The sequence below is a fragment of the Erinaceus europaeus genome, chromosome 16 (genome assembly GCF_950295315.1).
Source record: "Erinaceus europaeus chromosome 16, mEriEur2.1, whole genome shotgun sequence".
Taxonomy (NCBI): Eukaryota; Metazoa; Chordata; class Mammalia; order Eulipotyphla; family Erinaceidae; genus Erinaceus; species Erinaceus europaeus.
The window spans coordinates 57,890,535-57,913,484 of NC_080177.1; the positions used below are offsets into that span (position 1 = coordinate 57,890,535).

The 22,950-nt window shown below is 42.0% G+C and overlaps 1 protein-coding gene across 6 annotated transcripts in view; it reads left to right on the top strand.

The window, feature by feature from the left end:
- EAPP (E2F associated phosphoprotein) overlaps positions 1-19,703 on the top strand; it is a 35,292-nt gene extending 15,589 nt beyond the window's left edge. Inside the window, exons 5-7 of one of the 6 annotated variants that reach the window (XM_016194187.2) lie at positions 11,440-11,550; positions 16,938-17,255; positions 18,961-19,703. In XM_016194187.2, coding sequence (XP_016049673.1) covers positions 11,440-11,550; positions 16,938-17,214 — 388 coding nt within the window. In that variant the 3' untranslated portion in view covers positions 17,215-17,255; positions 18,961-19,703. The other 5 variants (XM_060175189.1, XM_060175190.1, XM_060175191.1 and 2 more) reach the window with 5 other exon arrangements.
- Positions 19,704-22,950: the final 3,247 nt, after the last annotated feature.

Consider the following 22,950-nt stretch of genomic DNA (forward strand, 5'->3'; position numbering starts at 1 on the left):
AGCTGCTTCAAGTGCAGGAGAGAAGTGTCTCTGGTTTTCTTTTTTTTTTTTTTTTTGGAGTTTTAAAAAGTATTTTATTTATGTATTTATTTATTTATTAGCTAGATATAAAGAGAAATAAAGAGGGAAGGAAGAGATAGAAAGGGATAGAGAAAGAGAGACACCTGCTGTACTGCTTCACCACTTGTGAAAATTTCCCTCTACAGGTGGAGACCAGGAGCTCTGGTTTTCTTTCTGCAAAGATTTAAACACTTCTCACCTGGATACAATTGACATTATGCAAGACTATTTTTATTAACATTAAAAGTAACTCCAGGGGCCGGGTGGTGGCATACCTGATTGAGTGCACCTGTTACAATGCACAAGGACCCAGGTTCAAGCCCCCGGTCCCCACATGCAGAGGGAGAGCTTCACAAGTGGTGAAGTAATGCTGCAGGTGTCTCTCTGTCTCTCTCCCTATCTCCCCCTTCCCTCTCAAATTATGACGGTCTCTATCAAATAAATAAATAAATAAAGATAATTAAAACATTAAAAAAATAACTCCAGACATTATTATCATTATAGGCATGTTCTCCTTGAAAGTTCCCTTGGTCTGAGACAGCCTGCCCTCCCTTAGGTTTTGACCATCTGTGTGGCCTTGGTGTGGCTAAAATAACTTCAAACATTACCTTCTTTGTTTTGGCTGTCTGTGTTAGGTTAGCATATCTTTTCTGGAGCTCAATTTAATAGCTTTTCTTCTTAACCCATTCTTGGATGGGTCTAACTAACACTTTTATTATCTAGCAAATTGTCTACCTAAAGAAATCTTCTGTTGTAAAGTAAGCACACACCATGGGGGTTCTCTTCTGGATAACTTTTGTATGTATGAGAGTTTACTAACTTTTACCCACATGAAAGTTTACTAACTTTTACCCATTTATCTTTATATTAGCTATTTAACTACATAACCTCTCTCTCTCTTTCTCCATATATATATATCATAGATACCTGTAAGGGAAGGGGGGGATCTGTAGGTGGAGGTAATTGGTAATCGGTAGGGCCTTTTTATATTTAGGTGGAAACCACAGTCTGCCACTTATTCTATAAGCCACCCATAGTTCTGGCTTTTGGACTGAGTCCAGCTAATTGAGAAGCTGTAGGGGTGACAAATCGCTTTTTTTCTGAAAGCCTTTTAATGGGTAAAGCAGCTTCTGCTCCTAGGCCATTTTTAGTCTTGTTACACTCACTGCCATAATTGTTGTTACTGTGTACTTCCCCTGGGGATCTCTTTTTATTGTCCCCAGGTAATATTTGTGCATTTTCTTTCTTTTTTTAAAATTTATTTTGTATTATCTTCATTTATTTTTTATTTATTTTTTTCATTTTTTATTTCTTTATTGGGGAATTAATGTTTTACATTCAACAGTAAATACAATAGTTTGTACATGCATAACATTCCCCAGTTTCCCATATAACAATACAACCCCACTAGGTCCTCTCTCATCCTACTTGAATCTGTATTCTACCCACCCACCCCCATCCCAGAGTCTTACTTTGGTGCGATAACGCCAATTCCATTTCAGGTTCTACTTGTGTTTTCTTTTCTGATCTTGTTTTTCAACTTCTGCCTGAGGGTGAGATCATCCTATATTCATCCTTCTGTTCTGACTTATTTCACTCAACATGATTTTTTCAAGGTCCATCCAAGATCGGCTGAAAACGGTGAAGTCACCATTTTTTACAGCTGAGTAGTATTCCTTTTTTTTTTTTTTTTATTTAAGAAAGGATTAATTAACAAAACCATAGGGTAGGAGGGGTACAATTCCACACAATTCCCACCACCCAATCTCCATATCCCACCCCCTCCCCAGTAGCTTTCCCATTCTCTATCCCTCTGGGAGCATGGACCCAGGGTCATTGAGGGTTGCAGAAGGTAGATGGTCTAGCTTCTGTAATTGCTTCCTTGCTGAACATGGGCGTTGACTGGTCGGTCCATACTCCCAGCCTGCCTCTCTCTTTCCCTAGTAGGGTGGGTCTCTGGGGAAGTGGAGCTCCAGGACACATTGGTGGGGTCTTCAGTCCAGGGAAGCCTGGCCGGCATCCTGATGACACCTGGAACCTGGTGACTGAAAAGAGAGTTAACATACAAAGCCAAACAAATTGTTGAGCAATCATGGACCCAAAGCTTGGAATAGTGGAGAGGAAGTGTTAGGGAGGGTACTCACTGCAAACTCTAGTGTATTACTTTCTTACTTTGGTGCCATACTCCAAATTCAGTCAATTTCTGCTTTGCGTTCCTACTTCTTTTTTTTTTTTACATGCATAACATTCCTCAGATTCCCATTTAACAATACAACCCCCACTATTTCATTCATCATTTTTCTTTTTTTTTTTTTTTCTTTTTTATTTAAGAAAGGATTAATTAACAAAACTATAGGGTAGGAGGGGTACAACTCCACACAATTCCCACCCCCCGATCTCCATATCCCACCCCCTCCCCCGATAGCTTTCCCATTCTCTATCCCTCTGGGAGCATGGACCCAGGGTCATTGAGGGTTGCAGAAGGTAGAAGGTCTGGCTTCTGTAATTGCTTCCTCGCTGAACATGGGCGTTGACTGGTCGGTCCATACTCCCAGTCTGCCTCTCTCTTTCCCTAGTAGGGTGGGTCTCTGGGGAAGCTGAGCTCCAGGACACATTGGTGGTGTCTTCAATCCAGGGAAGTCTGGCCGGCATCCTGATGACACCTGGAACCTGGTGACTGAAAGGAGAGTTAACATACAAAGCCAAACAAATTGTTGAGCAATCATGGACCCAAAGCTTGGAAAAGTGGAGAGGAAGTATTAGGGAGGTACTCACTGCAGACTCTAGTATACTTCTGCTTTCTTACTTTGGTGCCATACTCCAAACTCAGTCAATTTCTGCTTTGCGTTTCTACTTCTTTTTTTTTTTTTTTTTACATGCATAACATTCCCCAGATTCCCATTTAGCAATACAACCCCCACTATTTCATTCATCATTTTTCATGGACCTGTATTCTCCCCACCCACCCACCAACCCCAGAGTCTTTTACTTTGGTGTAATACGCCAATTCCATTTCAGGTTCGACTTGTGTTTTCTTTTCTAATCTTGTTTTTCAACTTCGGCCTGAGAGTGAGATCATCCCATATTCATCCTTCTGTTTCTGACTTATTTCACTCAACATGATTTTTTCAAGGTCCATCCAAGATCGGCTGAAAACAGTGAAGTCACCATTTTTTACAGCTGAGTAGTATTCCACTGTGTATATATACCACAACTTGCTCAGCCACTCATCTGTTGTTGGACACCTGGGTTGCTTCCAGGTTTTGGCTATTACAAATTGTGCTGCTAAGAACATATGTGTACACAAATCTTTTTGGATGGATATGTTGGGTTCCTTAGGATATATCCCCAGGAGAGGAATTGCAGGATCATAGGGTAGGTCCATTTGTAGCCTTCTGAGAATTCTCCAGACTGCTCTTCACAGAGGCTGGACCAATTCCCACCAGCAGTGTAGGAGGGTTCCTTTGACCCCACACCATCTCCAGCATTTGCTGCTGTTACCTTTTCTGATGTATGACATTCTCACAGGAGTGAAGTGGTATCTCGTTGTTGTCTTGATTTGCATTTCTCTGACAATCAGAGACTTGGAGCATTTTTTCATGTGTTTCTCGGCCTTTTGGATCTCTTCTGTGGTGAATATTCTGTCCATGTCCTCCCTCCATTTTTGGATTGGGTTATTTGTTGTCTTGTTGTGCATTTTCAATATAGCCAGTAAGTCCTCAGATTACCAATGTAATTGAAAACAAAAGGATGAATAGGTTCAGTTTAGTCTAGGACTTCCCACTTTGCAGTTGGCCCTGGCCTGCTCTGTACTTTGTCAGCCGGCAGACTTGACTTCACCTTCGCCACATCTCCCCAGCTCTTCCTGTTTTATTTATTTTCTTATTATTGCATAGAGACAGAGAAATTGAGAGGGGAGAGGGAAAGAGACAGAAAAACCTGCAGCCTTGCTTATAACTTAAGAAGCCTTATGGGTTTGAAGCTGGGCCCTTATGCCTCATATATGTAATATGTGTTTAACTGTGTGCATCACTGCCTGGCCCCCCACAAGCTCTTCTTAAGAATGTGTACTGTGGTGGGTGGAGTGGTAGCGCGGGGCAGTAGCACAGTGCTTCAAGCGCACATGGCATGAAGCTCAAGGACCAGCATAAGAAACCTGGTTTGAGCCCCCAGCTGCCCACCTGCAGGAGGGTCGCTTCACAAGTGGTGAAACAACTCTGTAGGTGTCTGTCTTTCTCTCTTCCTCTCTGTCTTCCTCTCCTCTCTCCATTTCTCTCTGTCCTATCCAACAACAACAACATCAGTAACAACAACAGTAAAACAACAGCAAGGGCAACAAACAGGGAAAATAAAAAGCCTCCAGGAGCAGTGGCATTTGGCGCAGGCGCTGAGCCCCAGCAAGAACCCTGGAGGCAAAAAAGAAAAAAAAGAATGTGTACTTTGGAGTTCCAAGTGGTGGTGCACCTGGTTGAGTGCACATTACAATGTGCCAGGACCCAGGCTTGAGTCTCTAGTCTCCACCTGCAGGGGGAAAACTTTGCAGGTGGAGACTACTCTGCAGGGTTGCAGGTATCTTTGTCTCATTTCCTCTTTATCTCCCCTTTCCCTCTGATTTCTGGCTGTCTCTATCCAATAAATAAATAAAGATAAGTTTTTTTTTAAAAGAATGTGTACTTTTGAAAAAAAAAAAAGAATATATACTTTGGGTCAACAAGATAAGCTCACCTGGTTAGTGCACATTTGTTTATGTGCATGGCTCCGGTTCAAGCCCAGTCACCACTGCACTGAGGGAAGCTTCAGTACTGTGATGTCTTTCTTTCTTCTCCCTTTGTCTCTCTGAAAAAGTTCAGCCCACAGCCAGTGAAATAGTTCACTTGCACTTTGACGTGCATGCAACCCAGGTTCAAGGAAGCTTCAGTGTTGTGATCTCTCTTTCACACAGACACTCTCTCTGGCTTCCTGCCCGACCCCCTCTTTAAATCAGCCTAAAGTGGGAAAGCCCCAGAAATGAAAGAAGAAAAAGTACTTTCAGTGGTCGGTAACACAGTCGCTAGTGTTGGATGTACAAGCTTGAGGTCCCAAGTTCAATCCCTATCATTGCATATGCCAGAGCAATGTTCTGGGTCCTTATCTTTCTCTCTGTTTTTAGAAATAAGTGAATTGTGGCCTGGGAAATGCTCTTTCTTTAGTAAATAAATAGATATTTTTTAAAAAGTAATTAAAAAAGGGGGGCTAGGTGGTGGTGCACCTGGTTGAGCACACATGTTATAATGCGCAAGGACCCAGGTTCAAGTTCCCGGTCCCTACCTGCAGGGGGAAAGCTTTGCGAATGGTGAAGCAGTGCTTGTAGGTGTCTCTCTTTCTCTTTCCCTCTCTACTTCCCCCATCCTTCTTTATTTATGGCTGTCTCTATCCAATAAAGGTAATAAAAAAATTGTTAAAAAAGGGAGTCGGGCAGTAGCGCAGCGGGTTAAGCGTGGCTGGCGCAAAGCGCGAGGACCGGCTATAGGATCCCGGTTCAAGTGGTGAAGCAGGTCTGCAGGTGTCTATCTTTCTCTCCCCCTCTCTGTCTTCCCCTCCTCTCTCCATTTCTCTCTGTCCTATCCAACAACAATGACATCAGTACCAACAACAAATAATAACTGCAACAATAAAACAAGGGCAACAAAAGGGAATAAATAAATATAATAATAATAATAATAATAATAATAAAAAGAAAGCCTGGAGTTAACCATATAACCCAGCTAAAAAACAATTATTTAAAAAAGGGAATATGTACTTCCATATTTCAGTGCTTTCATACTATTTTCTTTATTTCAGTCAATTTATACTTATTGAACACTTTTTAAAATTAATTTATTGGCTAATGACAGAGAAACAGAAGTGGGGAGAGACAAGGAGAGAGAAAGGACAGCTGCAGCACTGCTTCACCACTTGTGAAGCTCACCCCCTGCAGGTATGAATCTGGGACTTGAACCCAGGTCTTTGAGCATGGTGGCATGTGTGCTGAACTCAATGCACCTTCCTCACCCCCTTATTGAGCACTTATTAATATGCTAGACACTCTTCTAGATCATTGAAACATGGTGTGGAAGGGGGGTTGCCTGCAAGGGAGGGGGTCGCCTCAGGTGTCTTTCTTCCTCTCCCCCTCTCTGTCTTCCCCTCTTCTCACCATTTCTCTCTGTCCTATCTGACGTCGGCATCAATAACAACAACAATAATAACTACAACAACAATTTTAAATAAAACAAAGGGCAACAAAAGGGGAAAAGGTAGCCTCTAGGAGCAGTGGATTTGTGTTGCAGTGATAACCCTCGAGGCACAAAAAAAGAAGAAGAAGAAGAAGAAATATAGTATGAAACAAACAAAATAAGCAAAAATGTTTAGTCATTAAAGATTGTATTTTAAATGCAGTTCCACTGTGAATAGGGGGTAGTTTTATTTATTTATTGAAAGACATCATTATTTATTTATTTATTTCTGGGACTTAGCAACTGAATGATTCTATCACTCCTGGTAGACTTTTTGTTGTTGTTGTTGTTCTTCAGATAGAGAGTGAGAGGCAGAAGAAGAGAGAATGAAGGAGAGCTGCTACGGCTGCTGCACCACTTATAGCTCCCATTTGTTTGCTGCTCACACGGTGTAGCTGGAGGCTCAAACTAAGGTTCTCAAATATGGTAAAGTGTGTGCTTTACCTGGTGAGCTCTCTCCAGGTCCTGATAGAATTTGTCTTTTAAAACAATGTATTTTTCAATTTTCATGTATTTTTTAAAATTGATGATTTGATAGTGGTATACACGATTATAAGATTATAGGATATGGTTTCACAATGCCCCCACCACTAGAGTTCTGTTCCCCCACCCAGCCAGTGAGATTAGAACAGTTTGAGATCTACAGAAAAAATTGCACAGGTAAGCTTCCATATAGCCACACCCCTCAAAACACACACACAGTTTACCCTTTTGTTAACATATTAGTATGGTAATTTTGTCACAGTTAGTGAGCCAGTGTTAATATATAATTGTTAAAAATATATAATTGTATAAAAGTTCATAGTTTATTCCGATTTTCTTTTTTTTTTTAGTTAATTAATTAATTTTAAAGATTTTTTTTTATTTTATTAGAAAGGAGGAATATTCGCTGCCGGGGATTGAACTCAGGACTTCATGGTTGAGAGTCCAATGCTTTATCCACTGTGCCACCTCCCGGATCACAATTGATTTATTTATTATAGTTGGATAGAAACAGGGAAATTGAGAGAGGAGAGAGAAACACCTGCAGCCCAGCTTTACCACTCATGAAGCTTTCCCCCTATAGGTGGGGACCAGGGGCTTGAACCCAGGTCCTTGCTCACTGAAATGTGTGCGCTTAACCAGGTGTGCCACTGCCTGGCCCCTTGGATTTTCTTAGTTTTAACTTAATGCCCATTTAACCTAAGAGCCCATCCAGGATAGCATTTCAACTTTAGTCATAGTATCTTCCCTGTATCTATGTATCTATTTTTTAAAAATATTTATTTTATTTTTTAAACTTGTTTTTTTATTTTTAAGTATTTTATTTATTTATTTATTTATTTAATTTTATTTTTGCGATAGATGAAGAGAGAAAGACAGAGAGAAACACCAGAGCACTGCTCAGCTCTGGCTTATGGTGGTGCAGGGGATTAAACCTGGGGCTTCGGAGTCTCAAGCATGAGAGTCTCGTTGCATAGCCAGTAAGCTATCTACCCCCGCCCATCTGTTTGGTTTTTTGTTTTTTTTTCCTCTGATAGAGACAGGCAGAAAGAAATAGGGAAAACAGCACCAAAACTTCCTTCACCATGGTGGGTTGAAACCTGGGTTTCACAGATGAGGGTTGTTGGAAAAACTACCATGTGTTTTTCTTTTTCTTTTCTTTCTTTCTTTCTTTCTTTCTTTTTTTTTTTCTTTTTGCCTCCAGGGTTATTGCTGGGGCTCGGTGCCTGCATCATGAATCCACTGCTCCTGGAGGCCCTTTTTTTTTTTTCTTTTTTGCGCTTGCTGGTTTATTGTTTTTTTGTGGTTATTATTATTGTTGTTGTTATCGATATCATTGTCGTTGGATAGGACAGAGAGAAATGGAGAGAGGAGGGGAAGACAGAGAGGGGGAGCGAAAGACAGACACCTGCAGACCTGCTTCACTGCTTGTGAAGTGACCCCCTGCAGGTGGGGATCCAGGGGATCGAACCAGGATCCTTATGCTGGTCCTTGCACTTTGTGCTATGTGCGCTTAACCCACTGCACTACCACCCGGCCCACAACCTTATTTAAAAAAAAAAAAAATTCATCTCCCCCCTCAAAGCCCATTTATTTATTTATTTATTTTTTCCTCCTCCAGGGTTATTGCTGGGCTCGGTGCCTGCACCATGAATCCACTGCTCCTGGAGGCCATTTCCCCCCCCCCTTTTGTTGCCCTTGTTGTAGCTTCGTTGTGGTTATTATTATTGCCCTTGTTGACGCAATTCGTTGTTGGATAGGACAGAGAGAAATGGAGAGAGGAGGGGAAGACAGAGAGGGGGAGAGAAAGACAGACACCTGCAGACCTGCTTCACCGCCTGTGAAGCGACTCCCCTGCAGGTGGGGAGCCGGGGGCTTGAACCGGGATCCTTACTGGGGTCTTTGTGCTTTGCGCCATGTGCACTTAACCCACTACTACTGCCCAGCTTCCTTCTTATTTTTGCCTCCACTGTTATCTCTGGGGCTTGATACCTGCACTACAAATCCACTGCTCCAGGAGTCCATTTTTTCACATTTTGTTGCCCTTGTTATTGTTACCATTGATGTTGTTATTGTTGGATAGGACAGAGAGAAATCGAGAAGGAGGAGAGGCAGAGGGGGAGAGAAAAATAGACACCTGTAGACTTGCTTCACTGCTTGTGAAGGGACCCCCCCCTGCAGATGGGGAGCCGAGGGCTCGAACAGAGATCCTTAGCTCTGGTCCTTGCACTTTGCACCATGTGCAGTTACTTAACCCACTGCACTACTGCCTGACACCCCCCATACATTTTTCTGTGCAAAAATATGTCAGTTTTTTTTGATAGCCTAGTATTTGCTGGTCCCTTAGTTTCTTTCTTTTTTATTTTATATATAAAAAGGAAACACTGACAAAACCATAGGATAAGAGGGTTACAACTCCACACAATTCCCACTACCAGAATTCCTTAACAGCTTTCCCATTCTCTATCCCTCTGGGAGCATGGACCCAGGGTCGTTGTGGGTGCAGAAGGTGTAAGGTCTGGCTTCTGGAATTGCTTCCCCGCTGAACATGGGCATTGAGGTCCCTTAGTTTCTTTTTGACTAGGATGATTTCTTAGATTTTTCTTTATTTCAATGACATTAGCAGTTTTGAGGAACACTGGTCAGATATATTGTAATTGGCCCCCTATTGGAACAGACATCTTTTCTTTTTAATAAGAATTAAAAAAATTATTTTACTTTCTCTTAATGAGAAAGATACAGAGAAAGGAAAAGAGAGGCAGACAGACAGGCAGACACACAAGAGCACTGCTCAGTTCTGGCTTATGGTGGTGCTGGAGATTGACTCTGGGACCCTAGAGCTTCAGGCATGAGAGTCTTTATTTGCGTGACCATTATGCTATTTCCCCAGCCCTGACTTATGTTATCATTAGAGTAGGATTATAGATTTTTGGGAGGAAGACCACAGAGTTAAAGCGCCATTTTTACCACGTGTTGAGGGCATATACTGTCAACAAAATTCTGACTGCTCGTGTTGACTTCAAGCATCTGACTGGGATAGTATTTGTCAGGATTCTCTGCTGAGACATTACTCTCATCCCTCCCACTTACCATCCACCTCCTTCCATGCTGTCATCTTTGGAAGGAGGTCACTATGTATAGCCAACACATAGTGTAAGGGGTTACTTATTTTATTTTTTTTAAATATTAATTTATTCCCTTTTGTTGCTCTTGTTGTTTTATTGTTGTAGTTATTATTATTGTTGTCGTTGTTGTTGGATAGGACAGAGAGAAATGGAGAGAGATGGGGGAAGACAAAGAGGGTGGGAGAAAGATAGACACCTGCAGACCTGCTTCACCGCTTGTGAAGCCACTCCCCTGCAGGTGGGGAGCCAGGGCTCAAACCGGGATTCTTAAGCCGGTCCTTGCATTTTGCGCCACCTGTGCTTACCCCGCTGGACTACAGCCTGACTCCCACTTATTTCTTTGTTTTACTAGAGCTTATGGTAGTGTGGGGAAATTGAACCTAGGACCCCAGAGCCTTAGGCATGAGAGTCTTTTTGCATAACCATTATACTGTCAACTCCACCCCAAGTAGGGAATTTTTATATGTTCATCTTTTTGGTATGAGAATATCTTCACAAATTATTTCTAGTTCTCTGGTATTTGTTGTTTGGTATTTATTTATTTTTCTTAGCATTTACTCATAAGTATTTTATACTTTAAATTGTAATCCAATGCAATTTTGTCTTGTTGCTTAAGTTGTTTGAACCCAGGCCATTAGGAGCTTTTTCAGTCAGTTTCATTACTTCTTTGATACACCTAATTTATTTATTTATTTATTTATTTTTTAATTTTTATATTTATTTTTCCTTTTGTTGCCCTTGTTGTAGTCATTATTGTTGTTGTTACTGATGTCACCGTTGTTGGATAGGACAGAGAGAAATGGAGAGAAGAGGGGAAGACAGAGAGGGGGAGAGAAAGATAGACACCTGCAGACCTGCTTCACTGCTTGTGAAGCGACTCCCCTGCAAGTGGGGAGCCGGGGCTCGAACCGGGATCCATAAACCTGTCCTTGTGCTTCACGCCACATGCGCTTAACTCACTGCACTACTGCCCGACTCCCCGACCTAATTTATTTTTTAAAAAATGTTTTTGAGCACATCTTTACTTTCTGACACGGTAGGGTGTTCTGAGGATTTATATATTTTTGTTTTATGATTATAATTTTACCAGAGCATTGCTCAGTTCTGGCTTATGGTGGTGGTTGGGGGTGGGAGGAGGTTGAACCTGGGACTTTGGAGCCTCAGGGATGAGTCTCTTTGCATCACCATTGTGCTGTTTCTCCCACACTCTGAGGACATCTGGTTGCTTTTATAGTAGAAAGGCATTCGAAGCCAAGATCATGGGGCCAGGTGGTGGCACACCTGTGTGAGTGCGCACATTACAATGTATAAGGATTTGGTTCAAACCCCTGGTCCCTACCTGCGGGGGAGAAGCTTCACAGCTGGTAGAGCAGTGCTGCAAGTCTCTCTCTTTTTTTCTCTCCCTCTCACTCTCCTTCCTCCTCTCCTTCTCTGCCTCCCCCTTAACTCTCAGTTTCTCTCTGAAGAAACCAAGATCTGACTTTAATATATTCACCCCCCCTTTTCTCTTTCTATTATAGATATCATAATATTGGAATACAGAGGCCACATCAACAACAGCCTGTTCCAAATAGTGATGCTGTCTTGAATTGCCCTGCCTGCATGACCACACTGTGTCTTGACTGCCAAAGGTAATAAAGGGTAACAGCATGCATGCACACACACTCGTGTTTTTCACCTGAGCACTGATCAGCTCTGGTTCATGGTAGTGTGAGGGATTGAACCTGGGACTTTGGAGTCTCAAGCATGAGAGTCTCTTTGCATAACTAATATGCTATCTACCCCTGCCCCTTGCACACACACACTTTATCTGGGACTTTGTGCCTATCTGATTCCACTGCTCCCAGAGGAATTCCCCACCCCCACCCCCCAGATAAAGGGTGAAAGCAGAGGGAGAGAAGGAAGAAGAGCTATCATAGCATTGTTTTGCTGCTCATAAAATTACCCCTCTTACGTGGTGCTTCTATGTTGTCTCAAACCCATATATATACTCATGGTAAAGTGACTTCTCTACCTGGTTAGCTATTTTCTGGTCCCAGCATCCTATATATATATATATATATACTAAAAAAAATTTTATCTTTATTTATTGGATAGAGACAGCCAGAAATCGAGAGGATAGGGATAGAGAAGGAGAGAGACAGAGAAACACCTGTAGCCTTACTTCACCACTTGCAAAACTGTCCTCCTGCAGGTGGGGATGGGGGGCTTGAACTGGGGTCCTTGAACAATGTAGCATGCACTCAACCAGCTGTTCCACCACCTGGCCCTTTGCTTTTTTAAGAATGTATATATTTTTATTTTTTATTTTTTTAATTAAAAATTTTTAAAAATTTATTCATTCCCTTTTGTTGCTCTTGTTGTTTTATTGTTGTAGTTATTGTTGTTGTTGATGTCGTCGTTGTTAGATAGGACAGAGAGAAATGGAGAGAGGAGGGGAAGACAGAGAGGGGGAGAGAAAGATAGACACCTGCAGTCCTGCTTCACCGCCTGTGAAGCGATTCCCCTGTAGGTGGGGAGCCGGGGGCTCAAACCAGCATCCTTACACAGGTCCTTGGGCTTTGCGCCACCTGTGCTTAACCTGCTGTGCTACCGCCCGGCTCCCATATTTTTATTTTTTAAGATGTATTTATTTATTTGGGGAGAGAGGGAGGAAGAGAGAGAATTAGAACATCATTCTGGCACATGAGTTGCCAGGGATTGACCATAGGAAATCATGCCTAAGAGGTCAACACTTTATCAATTGCACCACCTCTCCAGCCAGTATTTTCTTGTGTTTATTCTTTTAACTACCTGTTCATGACACAGGTCATTACCTATCTTGGTCTTTTATTAAATTGATTATTTTAAAATCTTTTTTTAATATTTATTTATCCCCTTTTGTTGCCCTTGTTTTATTGTTGTAGTTATTGTTGTTGTCGTTGGATAGGACAGAGAGAAATGGAGAGAGGAGGGGAAGACAGGGGGAGAGAAAGATAGACACCTGCAGACCTGCTTCACCGCCTGTGAAGAGACTCCCCTGCAGGTGGGGAGCTAGGGGCTTGAACCGGGATCCTTACGCCGGTCCTTGTGTTTTGCACCACCTGCGCTTAACCCGCTGTGCTACCACCCGACTCCCTTAAATTGATTAAAAAAAAAAAAATTGGGTAGAGACAGAAATCAAGACGGGAGTGAGGAGATAGAGAGAGAGAGACAGAGAGATACCTGCAGCCCTGCTTTATCACTTGTGAAGCTTTTCACCTACAGGTGGGGCCCAGGGGCTTGAACCTGGGTCCTTGGGCATTGTAGCATGTGCACTCAACCAAGTGCACCACCACCTGGCCCCTAAATTTAATTTTTTTAGTACCACCAGGTTTGGTGCCTACAAGACAGACCTGCCATTCCTGACAGCCTCTTTCTTTCTTCTTTTTGATAGAGACTGAGATAAATTGAGAGGGAGTGGGGAGATATAGAGGGGGTGAGAAGCAAAGACACCTGCAGCACTGTTACACTATTTGTAAAGCTTTCCTCCTATAGGTAGAGACTGGAGACTTAAACCCAGGTCCTTGCATATGGTAATGTGTGTGTACTCTACTGGGTGAACTACTGTCTGGCTCTGCCATCTTGACCTTTTTTTTTCCCCCTTTTGTTGCCCTTGTTGTTTGGCCTTTTTTTTTTTTTTTTTAATAATAATAATATTGCAGTAGTTTTTTGTGTGTGAGTCCACAGAGTTGAAGTGCCATATCATCCATCACACATGTCAAGGGCACAAATTGTAAACATGCTTCATACTGTAATGTTGACCCTGATCATCTGATTTAGGAGTAGGTGCAGAAATCTCTCTGATACAGTGACTTTATTCCCTCAGATATATCCAGAAGTAGGATTGCTGGACTATATGATAGTTCTAGTTATAATTTTCTGAGGAACCTCTATACTGTTTTTTTAAAATATTTATTTATTTAATTTTTTCCCTTTTATTGTCCTTGTTGTTTTATTGTTGTTGTTGTTGTTGTTGTCATCGTTGTTGGATAGGATGGAGAGAAATGGAGAGAGCAGGGGAAGACAGAGGGGGAGAGAAAGATAGACACCTGCAGACCTGATTCACCTGCCTGTGAAGTGACTCCCCTGCAGTTGGGGAGCCGGGGGCTTGAACCGGGATCCTTAAGCCATTCCTTGCGCTTTGTGCCACACACACTTAGCCTGCTGCGCTACTGCCTGACTCCCTCTATACTGTTTTTTATAGAGGCTGTACTGATTTAGTTTTTTCATTAATAATGTGGAAGACTTCAAGTTTTTTAACTTTTTTTGCCACAAAGGTTATAGCTGGGATTCAGTATCTATACATTAATTCCATGATACCTAGTGGCTATTTATTTGATGTAAGGGTGAGACAGAGTTAGAAAAGGAGAGATAGTGAAAAGTTGGGGGGGGTATAGAGGAGAGATACCTGCAGCTCTTGTCCACCACTGGTGAAGTTTCCACAGATAGGCAAGGCCCCCCCCACCCTACTCAGTGAGTTGTCTCTCTCTGGTTTTGTGTTGAAGGGGAGAGGGAAGAAGGACTTACACATTTAATTTTTATTACTGAGACCAGAGCACCATTCAGCTTAGGCACATGCAGTGATAAAACCTGGGGCGTGAATCTGTGACCTCATGCATGCGCTCCCATGATGGGTGTACTGTTACTCCATCTCTTGAATCTTTGGTGCCCTTGTTTTTATTGTTGTTTTAGTTATTGTTGTTGTTGATGTCGTCGTTGTTAGGTAGAACAGAGAGAGATGGAGAGAGGAGGGGAAGACAGAGAGAGGGAGAGAAAGATAGACACCTGCAGACCTGCTTCACCACCTGTGAAGCAACTCTCCTGCAGGTGGGGAGCCGGGGGCTCGAACCAGGATCCTTAATGCCAGTCTTTGCACTTTGTGTCATGTGCGTTTAACCTGCTGCGCTACCGCCCGACCCTCCTCTAGAATCTTCGTTTTGTTTTTGTATCCTACAATTTTTCTGAATTGCTTTATTTATTTTGCAAACAGAATATTGAAGCATTTATTACTAGAAAAAAAGTTCAGTGCATTCTGCTCAATGAACATGTTTATTCTTTTTAAAAAATAATTTATTTTCCATTTGTTGCCCTTGTTGCTTTTTTATTGTTGTTATTAATGTCGTTTTTGTTGGATAGGGCAGAGAGAAATGGAGAGAGGAAGGGAAGACAGAGAGGGGAAGAGAGAGACAGACACCTGCAGACCTGCTTCACTACCTGTGAAGCGACTCCCTTGCAGATGGGGAGCCTGGGGCTCGAACCAGGATCCTTACGCCAGTGTGTGCGCTTTGTGCTATGTGCGCTTAACCCACTGTACTACCGCCCGACTCCCAGACATTTTTATTGTTATAGATACCTAAAGCTAATTCTCCATGAATACTTTACTAATAGTTTTTTGTTTGTGTCTGTGTAATCTTTAGAACTTTCATGTAGAGGACTGTGTCATCTGTAAACAAAGATCATTTTACTTTTTTCTAGTTTGGACAATGGTTCTGATTTCAGTTTTTGACATTACATATGCCAAATTGATGCTATGATTCTCTGTCTCAAATAAGTTTTTAAAAAGAAACCTGAGGGCCAACAAAATAGACTACTGGAATAGTGTTCATTTTGCCAGCTGCAACCGTGGTTCAAACCTGACCCTACAGCACTGAAGGAAGCTTCAGTGCTATGGTTTCTCAGCTCTCACCCTCCCTACAATCCCCTACTAGCTCTTTCTGTTTGAAAATGTAAGCCTAGAGTGGTGAAGCTCTGGAGAGCAAAACAAAAGGATTGGGAGGTAGTATTGATATAATGATTGTGCAAAAGACTTTCATGCCTGAGGCTCCTATATCCCAGGTTCAATCTTTGGCACTACCATAAATCAGAGCCAGAGCACTGCTCTGGTAAAAAGCAAAACAAAAGGTCTGCTAAATTAGTTCTCAGTCGTCATTTGTTATGTATGATGTGGGCAGAGATCAACCTTTGGGACTAATGAGGACATAACTTGAGTTGATTGCTCTTTGTCTATTTTTTGCCGGAGTACTGCTTAGCTCTGGTTTAAGATGGTCCAGGGGATTGAGTTTGGGAGCCTCAGGCATGAAGTCTGTTTGCATAATCATTATGCTATCTCCCTGTCTGAGTTCATTGCTTTTTTTTTTTTAATATTTATTTATTTATTCCCTTTTGTTGCCCTTGGTTTATTGTTGTAGTTATTATTGTTGTTGTTATTGATGTCATCATTGTTCTTGGATAGGACAGAGAGAAATGAAGAGAGGAGGAGAAGACAGAGAGGGGGAGAGATAGACACTTGCAGACCTGCTTCACTGCCTGTGAAGTGACTCCCCTGCAGGTGGGGAGCCGGGGTGGGGGTGGGGGGTTGAACTGGGATCCTTATGCGGGTCCTTGTGCTTTGTGCCACCTACGCTTAATCCACTGTGCTACTGTCCGACTCCAGTTCATTGCTTTTAACCTGATTGATTCCCTCTCTCCCTCTCTTCCTCTCTCCCTTCCTTCCTTCCTTCCTTCCTTCCTTCCTTCCTTCCTTCCTTCCTTCCTTCCTTCTTTCCTACTCTTCTGGTCGTTTTTGGTTTATAGTGGTCTCAGGCAGGTGGCCCACTATAGTTATGCTTTTTACTATTACAAATTCCCTTTGTAATTGAAATGTACCCATGCTGTAAAATCCGATAATGCTGGGGGGTCATTCCTTTGTTCGAGGAAGAGAACTTCCTGGAGCTATCCTGATCTCTTGCCCATCGGTGTATTAAAACTCCTCTTTTCACCACACCTGGCTCTGGTCTTGTGTTTGGGGATAATTTCTACAATACCTCTAGTCTCTCTTTGTCTCTATGTATCTCTCATAAAAATAAGTAAATATTTAAAAAAAAACAACTAAAGTTTTCCTGTTTCCTTCTTATGTATTTACTTTGGTTAGTATTTCAGTAAGTGTTTGGTGTTCTCAAATTTAAAGAGGTAACTTAGACTTGGACATAAATTCAAATTCTGTGTTTTTCCTTCTTAGGCACGAATCATACAAAACTCAGTATAGAGCAATGTTTGTGATGAATTGCTCTGTCAACAAAGAGGAGGTTCTAAGATACAAAGTCCCAGAGAACAGGAAGAAAAGGCGAGGGCATAAGAAGCTTCGGTCTAATGATGAAGATGTTGCAGAGCAGGCAAAGACAGATGTGGAAGAAACCTATCACCCAGTGATGTGCACTGAATGTTCCACTGAAGTGGCAGTCTATGACAAGGATGAAGTCTTCCATTTTTTCAATGTTTTGGCAAGTCATTCCTAAGTATCACAGTTGGCATTTGATTGCCCAATACTGTATAAAAGGTAAATATAAACAGTAACTTTCTTCCTGTATATTCATATCAAGTGAGATTCTGAGTGCTTATTTTTTTTTCTAACTTCCTGTTTAGTATTTTTAAAAATTTATTTATTTATAAAATGGAAACACTGACAAGACCATAGGATAAGAGGGGTGCAACTCCACACAATTCCCACCACCAGAACTCCATATCTCATCCCCTCCCCTGATAGCTTTCCAATTCTTTAACCCTCTGGGAGTATGGACCCAAGGTCATTGTGGGATGCAGAAGGTGTAAGGTCTGGCTTCTGGAATTGCTTCCCCTCTGAACATGGGTGTTGGCAGGTCGATCCATACTCCCAGTCTGTCTCTCTCTTTCCCTAGTGGGACAGGGCTCTGGGGAGGTGGGGCTCCAGGTCACATTGGTGGGGTTGTTTGCCCTGGGAAGTTCAGTTGGCATCATGGTAGCATCTGGAACCTGGTAGCTGAAAAAGAGTTAACATATAAAGCCATACAAATTGTTGAATAATCATGAACCTAAAGGGTGGAATATTGTAGATGAAGATTTGGGGTCTCTGTTTTGGAAATAGCTAGTAGGTCTATTTTAAGGTATATTCCAAAGGGCCCATCTGAGTGCTTATTTAAGGAAACATTTTCTTTTCTTTTTTGAAAGAGAATAATTGGACTGGGGGTGGGGGGCTGGGTGGTGGCACACCTGATTAAGTGCACATAGTATGGAGCATAAGAACTCACAAAAAGGTCCAGGTTTGAGCCCCCTCATCTCCACTTGTAGGCGGGGGTGGGGTGTCACTTCACAAGCAGTGAAGCAGGTCTGCAGGTATCTGTTTTTTCTCCCACTCTCTTCTCAATTTCTCTTTCCTAGCTAATAAAATGGGAAAAAATGGCTGCCACAATCTGTGGCTCTGTAGTGCTGGCACTGAGCCCCAGCAATAACCCTGAGGGGGTGGGGGAAGAGGGAAAATGATTAGACTTGGGGGACAGCATAATGGTTATGCAAAAGATTCTCATGCCTGAGGCTCTAAGGTCCCTAGACCCACCATAAACCAGAGTAGAGCAGTGCTCTGGTCTTTCTGTGTTTTTCTTTCTGTATCTCTCTCTCATTTATTTATTTATTTTATTTTTCTTTTGTTTACCAGAACACTGTTCAACTCTGGCTTGTGGTGGTGCAGGTGATTGAACCTGGGACTTTAGGGCCTCAGACATGAGAGTCTCTTTGCATGCATAACTATTAAGCTATCCAGCCCCCCCTTTCTCTCTCTCTCTCATTGAAATAAAGTAAAGAGAGAAAGAATGATCAACAAGCTTCAGCCTCCTGTCATTTTTTATTTTGTTTCATTTTTTTTCAGTTCTGATGGGACTGCTTATTCATTCTTTTTTTGATGGACATTTGGAAACTGAGGGCTTTTAAAAAATTAAAGCCCTTTAGAATTAAAATGTTCTAGTTATAAGTAGTCTTTGTTTCCGAGTGTAACCTACTATTTTGGATATGCCATTGATGTGATTAACCTAGCAACTGTTTCTAGAACTGGGAGATGGCTCATCCAATTGCATGAACACTTTGCTATGCAGGATGATCCAGGTTAAAGTTTCTGGAACCACATGGGAGTTCCATGCATAATATCAAGGGACGTTCCATGAATGGTGATGTGATGCTGTGGTGTCTCTCCTTTCTCTCTGTCTTTCTTTGATTTTTTTTTTTTTTGCTTCCAGAGTTATTGCTGGGACTCGGTGCCTGCACTACAAAGCCACTACTCCTGGAGGCCATTTTTTTCCTTTTGTTGCCCTTGTTGTTTATCGATGTTGTTATTGCTGTTGTTGTTGTTGGATAGGATAGAGAGAAATCAAGAGAGGAGTGGAAGACAGAGAGGGGAAGAGAAATCGAGACACCTGCAGACCTGCTTTACTGCCTGTGAAGTGACCCCCTGCAGGTGGGGAACCGGAGGCTCCAACTGGGATCCTTAAGCCAGTCCTTGCGCTTTTCGCCATGTGCGCTTAACCTGCTGCACCACTGCCCAGCCCCCCCTTTCTATCTGAGATTAAAAGGGAGAGACAAAGAGGGAGAAGTTCTGCTAGGAGTAGTGGAATTGCTCATGCTGACTTTATTCCCCCACTCCATAGGATGGTGTGACAGCATCACTGCATGTTGATTTATAGGAATATTTTGTCACAAGGGCACATTTCCACATTTCTCCAAGGTGATGGTTATGATTATATGAAGTATTATGGGATGCCTTGAGGAATATAAGTTCTTTCTGTATTACACCAAAGCAGAGGACACTGGGAAAAGAAGTGGAGAGGGCATTGGAGCCCTCGTGCATGGTAGTGGAAAAGGACCAATGTTGCGTGTGAAGAGTGTTTTTGCAGACGACTGTCATGAGATTGTAGCAATACTTCAACTACTATACTGTAAACCATTATCCCCCACACACAATAAAATGATTTGAAAGAAGAGATATCGTTTTTTCCCTGAAAAAGGCTTGTTTCTCTACTTAGTGACTTAATGTAGTCTATTATTTTGTTGAGGAAAAAGCAACCTAACTCTGACTTGCTACTTGAAAATCTGTCGCTGCCTCTTGTGCTGACGAGTTAGACAACAGAATTCTTTTTGTTGTTAGCAGTCAACTATTTTTTTTCTCCCTTGCTGCCAGGACTTTATAGACCCTGTGCCTGCACCATTCCACTGCCCTGGTCAAACTCCTTTTTTCTCCTTTTCTAGACAGAATGTGGAAGGTGAACATGGAGAGAGACAGAGAAGAGCTATTATACCAACACTTTACTTTTCCTCCCTCCCCAGTGCAGCTATGTGGTGAACCAGGAGCTCACAAACTCTGGTTGGGGATGGCAAAGTATGCACTTTACTGGGTGAACCAGCTCTCTTTTTATCTTGTTAATAATATAATAATCATTATTTGGGGGCCAGGTAGTGGCACAACCAGTAAAACATGCAAGTTATCATGCTAGAGGATGAGGACCTGGGTTCTAGCCCCTGGCCCTCACCTGAAGGGGTGAGGTGGTGGAACAGGCTACAGGGATCTCCCCATCTCTTGTCCTTTTTCCTCTTTGTAACTATTTTTTTTCTTTTTTTTTTAATAAATTTATTTATTTATTCCATTTGTTGCCCTTGTTGTTTTATTATTGTAGTTATTATTGTTATTATTGTTGTTGTTGGATAGGACAGAAATGGAGAGAGGAGGGGAAGACAGAGGGGGAGAGAAAGATAGACACCTGCAGACCTGCTTCACTGCCTGTGAAGCGACTCCCTTGCAGGTGGGGAGCCAGGGGCTTGAACCAGGATCCTTATGCTGGTTCTTGTGCTTTGCGCCACCTGCGCTTACTCTGTGCTACCGCCTGACTCCCCTCTTTGTAACTATTATGAAAAGAAGAAAAAAGGACCACTGGGAGCCGTGGATTCGTTATTCACTCAGCCCCAGTGATAGCCCTGGTGGCCAAGAAAATGCACTTATTTTGCCAAAAAATAAAATCATTAGTGATTCTCATGCCTGAGGCTTCAAAGTCCCCAGGTTCAATCCTCTGCACCACCATGAACCAGAGCTGAGAAAAAGAAATCATTAGTGGGTGGCTTAGAAGGTTGTACAGTGGATGAAACAGTGACCATGCAGCCATACAGTCCAGAATTTGACTTCTGGTTTCACTGTACCAGAATCAGTGATGCTCATTTTCTCCTTAGTAAATAAATCTTAGGAAAAAAAAATCCTTTGTCCTTACATGCAAGGGTGGGAGGAGCTTCATGTGTGATAAAGCAGTGCTGCAGGTGTGTCTCATTTCCTCTTTACCTCTCTCTCTCTTTTAATTTATTTTAATTTTTTGAGAGAGATGTCTCAAAAAGACATCTCTCTAGAGAGAGACACACACACACACACACACAAGAGAGAGAAACACCAGAGCACTGTTCAGCTCTGGTTTATGATGGTGCGGGGGATTGAACCTGGGATTTAGGAGCCTCAGGCATGAGAGTCTGTTTGCATAACCATTATGCCTTCTCCCCTGGCCCCTCTCTACCTCGATCAGTCTCTGTCTTTATACTTAAATCATTTATGGAAGCCTGGAAAAAAAATTGCAAATTTTTTGGTATCCACTCATTTATTTTTGTTTATTTTTGTTGTTGTTGTTTGCTTTTTGCCTTCAGGGTTATCTCTGGGGCTTGATGCCTACACTTCGAACTCTCTGCTCCTGAAGGCAAGGCCATTTTTTTCCTTTTTTTTTTTTTTTTTTTTAATAGGATAGGACTGAGAGAAATTGAGAAAGGAGGGGGAGGTGGAGAGGGAGAGGGAGAGAGAAAGATAGGCACCTGTAGACCTGCTTCACTACTTGTGAAGTGGCTCCCCTACAGGTGGGGAGCGGGAGTCTTGAACCTGGATCCTAGCATGGGTCCTTGGGCTTCATACTATGTGTGCTTAACCTGGTTCGCTACCGCTCAGCCCCCTACATTTAACTTTTTATAGAATGGTATTATTGAATTCTTTCCAAAACAACATTAGGAAGCTCACAGTCTTTTTGTTATTCCAATAAAGATGTGATAGGAAAGAAGTGAATAAATACTCGTTAGCTCAAACTGTACCATCTTAATTTTAGGCAAGTCTCTCCCTTTAAGCTGTTTTTATTATTTTTTAAATTACCTTTATTGGATAGAGACAGCCAGAAATCGAGAGGGTAGAGGGAAATAGAGAGAAAGACACCTGCAGTACTGCTTCACCTCTCACAAAATTTTCCCTCTGCAAGTGGGAGCCAGGGCTCAAACCCCTGTCCTGGCACATTGAAACATGTGCACTCAACCAGGTGGTACCAGCCCTGAGCTATTTTTCTTATGTCTATATGTATGTATCTCCCTGAGTATTTAAAGTATGATTTATTGAGTTGTGAGAAAAGTGATGATGTATTTTTCTGTTTTTCAAAGGTCATTAATTTGTATAAAGAGCAAAGTTTAATCAATGATATATTGTCAGTTTTGTTCAATCACCTTTTTCTATCTTTCATGAGCTATAAGATAATAAGAGGTATAATTTCGTAACATTGCCATCACTGGAGTTCTGTGTCCTCTTTTCCTCCATAGGTAGTTTTCCCGTGGTCACAGATACGGATTGACTTTATAACTATATCTAGCTAGCTATCATCTGTCTGTTTTTTTGCTCATTTTTCCTGTGTTCTGGCCTTCACTTCCTAAGCCACACCTACACCTATTACTACTTCCAAATGGAAGGACCTGTCTTCATTGGTGAAAAACTAAACAAGGTGCTGATTTATAACCTCATCTGAATTGAACTCCACACAAGGAGTTTTGAAGAGACTGAAACAAGTGGAAGTCTGCCACAGGTAGACCAGGTGAGTATGGTGGCTGTGGCAACACATCCTATCCTGGCTCCAGTAATTTTTGATAGGATATTTTAATAGTAAATTTTGATAGCTTGTGTGTGGTCTTGCATTGTGGTGGGACACAATTCCTTTATAACTAACAAACTCTGGATGTTTCTGGATGATGGATTCATTCAAATGGTACAGTTGTCAATAGTGTATTCAAACTGATTGTTTGGTCCTTTGGTAAGCGCTCGAAAAAAAAAACATAATACCAGCCATCATTCTGGTACATGTGCTGCTGGGGATTGAACTCAGACCACATGCTTGAGAGTCCAATTTATCCACTGCACCACCTCCTGGACCACTCTATATACAATTTAAAAATGG